General features: G+C 52.6%; 1 protein-coding gene across 1 annotated transcript in view; it reads right to left on the bottom strand.

The window, feature by feature from the left end:
* Nucleotides 1–8,850, bottom strand: part of LOC139251214 (SWI/SNF-related matrix-associated actin-dependent regulator of chromatin subfamily B member 1-like) — a gene marked incomplete at its 3' end in the record, with an annotated part of 55,862 nt that extends 47,012 nt beyond the window's left edge. Inside the window, exon 1 of the mRNA XM_070873177.1 lies at nucleotides 8,587–8,850. Coding sequence (XP_070729278.1) covers nucleotides 8,587–8,760 — 174 coding nt within the window. The remainder of the gene's footprint in view (nucleotides 1–8,586) is intronic.
* Nucleotides 8,851–10,794: the final 1,944 nt, after the last annotated feature.

Raw genomic sequence — 10,794 nt, 5'->3', positions numbered from 1 at the left:
TAAATGGCGGAGCAGGTTCGAGGGGCCGTATGGCCAACTCCTGCTCCTATTTCTTATGTCCTTTGGTAGAGCTATCAAATTAGTCCCACTCCCCCATGCTCTTTCCCCCAAAGTCCTGTAATTATTTTTCCAGTCCAGTATTTATCCAATCTCCCTTTTGAAAGTCACTATTGAATCTGCTCCCACCGCCCTGTCAGGCAGCGCGTTCCCGATCACAACAACTCGCTGCGTCAACACATCTCTCCCCATCTCCCCCTCTGGGTCTTTTCCCAATTACCTTCAATCTGTGTCCTCTGGTTACCCACCCTCCCGACACAGAAAACTGTTTCTCCTTATTTACTCTATCCAAACCCTTCATGATTCCAAACACCTCGATCAAATCTCCCCTTAACCTTCTCTGCTCTAAGGAGGACAATCCCAGCTTCTCAAGTCTCTCCATGTAACTGAAGTCCCACATCCCCGGTACCATTCTGGTCAATCTCCCCTTAACCTTCTCTGCTCTAAGGAGAACAACCCCAGCTTCTCCAGTCTCTCCATGTAACTGAGGTCCCACATCCCTGGTACCATTCTGGTCAATCTCCCCTTAACCTTCTCTGCTCTAAGGAGAACAATCCCAGCTTCTCCAGTCTCTCCATGTAACTGAAGTCCCACATCCCCGGTACCATTCTGGTCAATCTCCCCTTAACCTTCTCTGCTCTAAGGAGAACAATCCCAGCTTCTCCAGTCTCCCCATGTAACTGAAGTCCCACATCCCCGGTACCATTCTGGTCAATCTCCCCTTAACCTTCTCTGCTCTAAGGAGAACAACCCCAGCTTCTCCAGTCTCTCCATGTAACTGAAGTCCCACATCCCCGGTACCATTCTGGTCAATCTCCCCTTAACCTTCTCTGCTCTAAGGAGAACAATCCCAGCTTCTCCAGTCTCTCCATGTAACTGAAGTCCCACATCCCCGGTACCATTCTGGTCAATCTCCCCTTAACCTTCTCTGCTCTAAGGAGAACAATCCCAGCTTCTCCAGTCTCTCCATGTAACTGAAGTCCCACATCCCCGGTACCATTCTGGGCAATCTCCCCTTAACCTTCTCTGCTCTAAGGAGAACAATCCCAGCTTCTCCAGTCTCTCCATGTAACTGAAGTCCGACATCCCCAGTGCCATTCTGGGCAATCTCCCTCTGCACCTTCTCCAAGGTCTTCACACCCTCCCTAAAGTGTGGTGCCCAGAATTGGACACAATACTCCAGCTGGGGCCTAACCCAGTGTTTTATAAAGTTTAGCAACAACTTCCTTGGTTTTGTACTCCATTCCTCTAGTGATAAAGCCAAGGATCCTGTTATGTTCAGAATAACTCCACAAGACTGTGTACTGTAAGCTCAAACCATTGTGACCGTGGTCCCTTTAATGTAACTCCAGAGTGAGGAAGCAGCATGGTAGACTGCCTTTTATAGTTGCTTGCCCGGGGTGTACAGGTGACCCTTGGGTCTCCCACAGGTGTGCCCCCTGATGGCAAGTCTTACACATTGGTGAGGTTTGCATACATAACAGATCCCATATGCTTTTTTCTAACGACCTTCCCAACCTGCCCTTTCACCTTCAAAGACCCTGTGTGCGTACACCCCCGGGTCCCCCTGTTCCTGCACCCCCGCCCCCTCCCTGGTAAAATTGTTCCATTTCGTTCCTATATTGCCTCTCCTCATTCTGCCTACCAAAATGCACTACCTCACACTTCTCTGCCTTTGCGGATACGATTTTTCAATTCCGTAAAAATATCAACTGGTCCACAGAGCACGACACGATCACAGGTTTTCACCAACAGCAAGATACTTGACACAAACCCTTTAAATATTGTACAGCTTAAACGTCAGAACGTAAGAAATAGGAGCAGGAGTAGGCCATTCGGCCCCTCAAACCTGCTCCGCCGTTCAATGAGATCATGGCTGATCTTCGAGCTCAACTCCACTTTCCCGCCCGATCCCCATATCCCTTGATTCCCTCGGTATCCAAAAATCTATCGATCTCGGCCTTGACTATTCTCAACGACTGAGCCTCCACAGCTCTCTGGGGTAGAGAGCTCCAAAGATCCACCACCCTCTGAGTGAAGAAGTTTCTCCTCATCTCAGCCCTAAATGGCCGACCCCTTATCCTGAGACTGTGACCCCTGGTTCGAGGCTCCCCAGCCCGGGGGAAACATCCTCCCTGCATCTACCCTGTCAAGCCCTCTAAGAACTTTAGGCCGTGATTTTACTCACCTCGGCAGGTCTGTGGCGGGCGATGTTGGTGACGCGTCCCAGTGCATTAAATGACTTTCTGTCGATTCGGCCTGTTAAGCTCCGCCCAGCGCGCTTCCCGGCCAATTAGAGGAAGCAGGTCTGGTGACGTCACATCATGACGCGCCACCGGCCGCTTTCCTTAAAGGGACCATGGCCACATTTGTCTTGACATTTGCGCTGCCAGTGTTCTACAGCATTGAGGTGCTGCAATCACTGGCAACAACTGCACAAGGGGCGCAGGGCTGCACCCAGGCTCTCCTATGACAGCACGCAGGGCAGTCCGCTTCCCTTCCCGTGGGCGGAAGACACCTCCCCAGGACACCAACGCCGTCTGGTTGCACATGGCACAGGAGGGCACAAGCAGGGATGTGGTCAGGAGGACCTGGGTGCAAGTGACACAAACCTTTCAATGATCTCAGCAGATCACGAAACGTTAGCACAAAGCCACACTCAACCTCATCCTGCTGTGCCTCTCATCACATCCCCCATCACTCTGCCCTCCCTACCCTACTCCTGCACATCCTTACTCACACCGACTTACCTTGCACCTCCACCCTTCCCTCTCTACCTATATTATCACTTCCCCATCTTACTAGCCATCCCTCACACTCACCCTCACCTTAGTGCAAGCATACCAAGTAACAACACACAAGGGTAGGTGTTTGAGTGTATTATGCAATGTTCACGTCAAGTTTCGGTTAATGTGGTTTTCAACATGGAAAACTTTATTTTCAACACTGTCATGTATTCAACCAGCATTGTAACCCATGTATAATCTGACCTAAGTTGTACACCGTGAGAACAATGACCACTAGGTGGTGAACTTGTGGGAGACACTCCTAACCTGGACCTTCAGGTATAAAAGGGGAATCTCCACCCACCTTCATCACTTGAGTGCTATGAAATAAAGGACAGGTCACAGACTGACCTTCTCTCAAGCATGGGCCTCGTGTGCATTTATACTGTGTAGTAAGGACCTATCAATGGCGACGAGAAACTGGGATTTAAACCACGCGAGCATGGCCACTAGCAGAACAGACGAGAGGTACTGTGTTAAGGAATGGTTGGGACAAAGATTCAACATTGTTAAAGCAGCACACAGTTCTCCAGGCAGACAAGGGCAGTCAGGCATGCCCCAACATGTAGTCGAACCCAGAGGGGGAGTTCGACAGAGACAATGGCAAGCTGAACAGCGATTCACGCCATTGCAAGGGACAATGTGGCCAGTAATGGGGCCATCAACAACTGTTAATGGCGCACTCAAGGACAATAACAGGGGCAGTCAGGGACGATCGACTGGCAAGGGATCTTTTGTTTCAAACAGCAGCTCATGCTGGAGGATTGGAGGCACACACTCAGCCGGAGTTTGCAGAGATGAGCAAAATACCTGCAGAAATTGCAGAAATGGACACTGGGGGAAATCGCTGGAAGCTGAAGTTCAGCGAGTTCATGTGGAGCACGTATACAGTTCCAGGACGCCACCGATAATGATGAAAGTGCTCCTCAATGGCATCCCAGTATCAATGGAGCTAGACACGGGGGCCAGCCAGTCCCTGATGGGTATCAAACAGTTCGAAATGTTGTGGGCGTCCAAGGCCAGGAGGCCAAAATTATCGCCGATTCACGCACAGCTACGGACATATACAAAGGAGATCATTCCGGTGCTAGGCAGCGCCATGGTAGTCGTGACCCACAAAGATTTGGAGAACAGGTTGCCACTCTGGATTGTCCTAGGGGACGGTCCCGCACGACTGGGGAGGAGTTGGCTTGCTGTCATGAACTGGAAATGGGGCGATGTCAATGCAATTTCCTCTGTGGAGCGAGTATCATGCTCACAGATCCTGGACAAATTTGACTCATTATTTCAACCCGGCATTGGAACTTTCATGGGGGCCAAGGTAGTGATTCACATAAACCCGGACGCCAGGCCAGTACACCACAAGGCCAGAGCGGTGCCGTACGTTATGCGGGAAAAGATAGAAGGCGAATTGGACCGCCTGCTGAGGGAAGGCATCATCTCGCCAGTCGAATTCAGTGACTGGGCGAGCCTGATCGTGCCGGTGCTCAAGGCGGATGGGTCGGTCAGGATATGTGGCGATTACAAGGCCACCATCAATCGGGTGTCACTCCAAGACCAGTACCTGCTACCGAGAGCGGAGGACCTCTTTGCAACGCTATCCGGTGGCAAACTTTTTACAAAATTGGACCTGACCTCAGCTTACATGACCCAGGAGCTGGCGAGTGAGTCGAAGAAGCTGACCACCATCACGACACACAAGGGGTTGTTTGAGTACAACAGATGTCCGTTCGGGATTCGCTCGGCCGCCGCGATCTTCCAACGAAATATGGAAAGCCTCCTCAAGTCGATTCTAGGGACGGTGGTTTTTCAGGACGACATCCTCATCACGGGTCGTGATACTGAAGAACACCTCCACAACCTGGAGGAGGTGCTACGCAGACTGGACCGGGTAGGCCTGCGACTGAAAAAGGCGAAGTGCGTCTTCCTAGCTCCAGAGGTAGAATTCCTGGGGATGAGGGTAGCAGCAGACGGGATCAGCCCTACTGCATCCAAGACGGAAGTGATCTAGAGAGCACCCAGACCCCGTAACACGACGGAGCTGCGTTCATTCCTGGGGCTCCTGAACTATTTTGGTAACTTCCTTCCCAAATTGAGCACGCTGCTAGAGCCGCTACACATGCTCCTACGCAAAGGTCGCGAATGGGTCTGGGGGGACAGCCAGGAAAGGGCTTTTAATAGAGCACGCAATTTGTTATGTTCCAACAATCTGTTAACGCTATATGACCCAAGTAAGAAACTTGTGTTAACGTGCGATGCGTCGTCCTATGGTGTCGGGTGTGTGTTGCAGCATGTCAATGCCAAGGGTCAGTTACAGCCGGTAGCTTATGCCTCCAGGAGTCTGTCCCAGGCAGAAAGGGGCTACGGGATGGTAGAAAAGGAGGCGCTCGCATGTGTATATGCGGTAAAGAAAATGCACCAGTACCTGTTTGGCAGGAAATTTGAGCTGGAGACAGATCACAAACCCCTAACGTCCCTTTTGGCCGACAAGAAGACCATAAATGCAAACGCATCGGCCCGCATACAGAGGTGGGCACTTACGTTAGCTGCCTATGACTACACAATTCGGCACAGACCGGGCACCGAAAACTGCGCCGATGCACTCAGCAGGCTCCCACTAGCCACCACTGAGGGGGCCAACCAGCATGCTGCTGAGATGGTCATGGCTGTTGAAGCTTTCGGAAGCGAAGGCTCATCCGTGACAGCCCGTTAGATTAAAGTCTGGACAAATCGAGACCCGCTATTGTCTCTAGTCAAGAAATGTGTCCTGAATGGGGACTGGGCAGCTACGTACAGGGCATGCCCTGAGAAATTTAAACCATTTCACAGGCGCAAGGATGAACTCTCGATTCAGGCCGATTGCGTACTGTGGGGAAACTGCGTAGTCATGCCCCAGATGGGCAGAGAGGTGTTCATCAGAGAACTCCACAATGAGCACCCGGGCATTGTCACGATGAAGGCAATTGCCAGGTCACACGTTTGGTGGCCAGGGATAGACACAGATCTGGAACTTTGTGTTCGCAGGTGCAACACGTGTGCCCACCTGGGCCATGTGTCCAGGGAAGCCCCCCTTAGCCCCTAGCCATGGCCCGCCAAGCCTTGGTCACGCATCCATGTGGACTATGCAGGTCCTTTCATGGGGAAAATGTTTTTGGTTGTAGTAGACAAATGGATCAAGTGTGACATTTTAAATTCAAGCACATCCTCTGCCACGGTAGAAAGTCTACGGGCAATGTTCGCCGCCAACGGTCTACCGGACATCTTGGTCAGCGACAATGGCCCGTGCTTCACAAGCACTGAATTCCAGGACTTCATGGCAGGCAATGGAATTAACCATGTTAGAACGGCACCGTTCAAGCCGGCCTCAAACGGCCAGGCAGAACGAGCAGTGCAGATAATCAAACAGGTGATGCTCAGATTCCAAGGGGGTTCCCTACAAACCTGCTTATCACGCCTCCTGTTGGCCTATAGATCCCGACCACACTCGCTCACAGGGGTTCCACTAATGAAAAGGACGCTCAAAACCCGATTATCCCTTATACACCCCACCATGAAAGAAATTGTCGAGAGCAGGCGCCAGTCACAATATGACTACCATGACAGGAATGCGAGGGCGCGATGTATTGATGTAAATGATCCTGTTTTTGTCCTCAACTACGCTGCAGGGCCCAAATGGCTCGCAGGCACTGTGGTTGCCAAAGAGGGAAATAGGATTCTGGTAGTTAAACTTACCAATGGACAAATCTGCCGCAAACACGTGGATCAAACAAAAAGGAGGTTCAGCAACCCCATAGAAGAAGCAGAGGAAGAACACGATATAGAGTTCACTCCACCACAGGTGACTGAACACCGGAACCAAAGGGAGGAGAGCCCAGTCACTGTGGGCAGTCCGGACAGGCCTGAGGCACCGCAAACAGCAGACACTCAGGCCAGCGCCCAACAACCGGAGCCCCAACTCAGGCGCTCTACAAGGGAGCGTAAACCACCAGAGAGACTCAACCTGTGATCCCAATAAGACTTTGGGGGGGAGGTGATGTCATGTATTCAACCAGCATTGTAACCCATGTATAATCTAACCTAAGTTGTACACTGTGAGAACAATGACCACTAGGTGGTGAACTTGTGGGAGACACTCCTAACCTGGACCTTCAGGTATAAAAGGGGAAGCTCCACCCACTTCCATCACTTGAGTGCTAAGGAATAAAGGACAGGTCACAGACTGACCTTCTCTCAAGCATGGGCCTCGTGTGCATTTATACTGTATAGTCAGGACGTATCAAACACTTTGCGTTCTTAGACAGATCTGTGTGCACCTTTGGAAGTGGCTTAGTGAGTTGCAGTGAATGGTGAGACATAACGATACCCCCCGCAATGGTGATGAGTGTGAAAGGAATGGTTTGGGTATTCCCTCAGTACTGCCCCTCCGACAGTGCAGCGCTCCTTCAGTACTGCCCCTCCGACAGTGCAGCGCTCCCTCAGTACTGCCCCTCCGACAGTGCAGCGCTCCCTCAGTACTGCCCCTCCGACAGTGCAGCGCTCCCTCAGTACTGCCCCTCCGACAGTGCAGCGCTCCCTCAGTACTGCCCCTCCGACAGTGCAGCGGTCCCTCAGTACTACCCCTCCGACAGTGCAGCACTCTCTCAGTCCTGCCCCTCCGACAGTGCAGCACTCCCTCAGTACTGCCTCTCCGACAGTGTGGCACTCCCTCAGTACTGCCCCTCCAACATTGCAGCACTCCCTCAGTACTGCCCCTCCGACATTGCAGCACTCCCTCCGTATTGCCCCTCCGACAGTACTGCCCCTCCGACAATGCAGCACTCCCTCAGTACTGCCCCTCCGACAGTGCAGCATTCCCTCAGTACGGCTCCTCCGACAGTGCAGCACTCCCTCAGTACTGCCCCTCCGACAGTGCAGCACTCCCTCAGCCCTGCCCCTCCGACAGTGCAGCACTCCCTCAGTGCTGCCCCTCCGACAGTGCAGCACTCCCTCAGTACTGGCCCTCCGACAGTGCAGCACTCCCTCCCTGGAGTGTCAGCCTGGATTTATGTGCTCAAGTCCCTGGAGTGGGACTTGAAGGACATCTCCTGCAGTATTTATTCAGGATCTCTCACAGACGCTAGTGAGAGTGGGTTGAATATCCTGCAGTGTTTATTCAGGATCTCTCACAGACTGTAATCTCTCCCCCCACCCCGCCCCCATGCCCCATTATATTTCCTGCTCCTTGTGCATGGGAGATTAAATATGTCAGAAATGATGTGAATTAAATCAATGGGACGGGGGGGCGCAAGGGCTCACCAAAACAAGAGAATATAACGGGACCAAAAATTGCAAATGTATAAAGCCCTTGTTTTTTTTTTGCGGGGTGGGGGGTCACATTTCAGAGAACATTTCCAATCCAGGATCTGGGAAAGGAGGGAGGGAGGAGAACGAACCATTCTCTGGGTTTTTTTTTTGCAATGCAGCAGATCTGCAGATATTCAGCTTCCTTCCACAGTGTGGATTTCACCCCGATCTCCACACCAGCACCGTGGCTGCAGCAGGATTATTTCCGCATTTACAGCGTAAACAAGGCTTTCCCTTCACTGGCACAAGCTGGGTCTGTGTGCATGCATTTCTCATGGTGATTTTTTTTTTAGATGTTATTGTTTTGCATTACAGCTGATCAGACCAAACCCTTTCTCTCTCTCTCTCTCTCTGTGCCAGTGTTGTGTGTGTGTGTGTCTATTTTGCAAAAAGCACTCACCTCGGATCCAATCATGAACCAGTCCCCCGCCTCCTCCAGTTGAAATTTCACAGGCTTCAAGCCGAAGGTTTTGCTCGCCGCCATTGAGTCAGGAGAGAGAGAGAGAGAGAGAGAAGGAGAAAAGGAGAGAGAGACAGAGACACAAAACGCTGGCAGAATGTTAATGAAAACCATGCACACCTCCAGCAAGTGCACATCCAGCCAATTGCAAGGCAGGCTGCAATCTAACCACTCAGCGCTGGGGAATGAATCCAGCGCAGTGCTTGAAGGACCTCAACACACTGCCATCCCACCTCACACACAGCGCCAGTCCACTGCAGTGCAAAAATGGGATCTCACACAGGCACAGGCATATCCCAGTCACAGCAACTTGCATTGAGGTAGCGCCGATCGAGTCAAAAGCTTGTGGGTGGCAGCACCCCCGCCACCCACCGTACTCCGTCAGAGGGGCATTACTGGGGGAGTGCGAGAGTGCTGCACTGTCGGAGGCGCAGTACTGAGGGAGTGCTGCACTGTCAGAGGGGCAGTACTGAGGGAGTGCTGCACTGTCGGAGGGGCAATACTGAGGGAGTGCTGCACTGTCGGAGGGGCAGTACTGGGGGAGCGCTGCACTGTCGGAGGGGCAGCACTGAGGGAGTGCTGCACTGTCGGAGGGGCAGTACTGAGGGAGTGCTGCACTGTCGGAGGGGCAGTACTGGGGGAGCGCTGCACTGTCAGAGGGGCAGTACTGAGGGAGTGCTGCACTGTCGGAGGGGCAGTACTGAGGGAGTGCTGCACTGTCAGAGAGGCAGTACTGAGGGAGTGCTGCACTGTCGGAGGGGCAATACTGAGGGAGTGCTGCACTGTCGGAGGGGCAGTACTGAGGGAGCGCTGCACTGTCGGAGGGGCAGTACTGAGGGAGTGCTGCACTGTCGGAGGGGCAATACTGAGGGAGTGCTGCACTGTCGGAGGGGCAATACTGAGGGAGTGCTGCACTGTCGGAGGGGCAATACTGAGGGAGTGCTGCACTGTCGGAGGGGCAATACTGAGGGAGTGCAAGAGTACTGCACTGTCGGAGGGACAGTACTGAGGGAGTGCGAGAGTGCCGCACGGTCGGAGGGGCAGTACTGAGGGAGAGCCGCACTGTCGGAGGGGCAATACTGAGGGAGCACCGCACTGTCGGAGGGGCAGTACTGAGGGAGCGCTGCACTGTCGGAGGGGCAGTACTGAGGGAGTGCTGCACTGTCGGAGGGGCAGTACTGAGGGAGTGCGAGAGTGCTGCACGGTCAGAGGGGGTTACAGAGTTAGGAAGGGGTGTAGGGCTGGAGGAGGTTCTAGAAACAGGAACATTGGAAGAAGAGCGGGAATCCTGACAATATTTATCGCTGAACCAACATCACTAAAACAGATGATCGGGTCATTATCACATTGCTGTGTTATTTGATGGCCACGTTTCCCACATTACAACAGTGACCACACTTCAAAAGTACTTCATTGACTATGGGGCGCTTTGGGACGTAATGAGGTGGTGAAACGTCGCTAAGTAAACACAAGTTCCTTCTTACTTCTGAGAATTTGAGCTGCCCTTCCCCCCCCGCAGCAATGTTTAAGAACAAAGAATAAACTTGCATTGAATGAAACCCCGACTGTTTTGAATTACCCATTTGCAACATCTGCAGTGATGTGACCTCTTGTGTTGTGTTTTATTGACATGTCCCCACCCATCCTGCCTCCCTAGGCCCGGTTGCTAGGGGCAACCGAGGCCCAACAGGAGGCCTGACTACAACTCACAGAGTGCACGGGAGGTCAATTGGGGGTTAATGGAGATTGGGGTCAATTGAGGGTTAAAGGGCATTGGGGTCAATTGAGGGTGAAAGGGGATTGGAGTCAACTGGGGGTTAAAGGGGTTGGGGTCAATTGGGGGTTAAAGGGGATTGGGGTCAATTGGGGTCCAAGGATGTTGACCCAATGACGATGAAGGAACGGCCGATATATTTCCGAGTCAGGATGGTGTGTGTAACTCGGAGGGGAACGTGGAGGTGGTGGTGTTCCCATGCGCCTGCTGCCCTTGTCCTTCTAGGTGGTGGAGGTCGTGGGTTTGGGAGGTGCTGCCGAAGAAGCCTTGGCGAGTTGCTGCAGTGCATCTTGTAGATGGTACACACTGCAGCCACGGTGCGCCGGTGGTGGAGGGAGTGAGTGTTGAAGGTGGTGGATGGGGTGACAATCCAG

This window comes from Pristiophorus japonicus, unplaced genomic scaffold, assembly GCF_044704955.1.
Source record: "Pristiophorus japonicus isolate sPriJap1 unplaced genomic scaffold, sPriJap1.hap1 HAP1_SCAFFOLD_423, whole genome shotgun sequence".
NCBI lineage: Eukaryota > Metazoa > Chordata > Chondrichthyes > Pristiophoridae > Pristiophorus > Pristiophorus japonicus.
The sequence above is the reverse complement of the archived record's forward strand: the minus strand, read 5'-3'. Positions and strand labels throughout refer to the sequence as shown.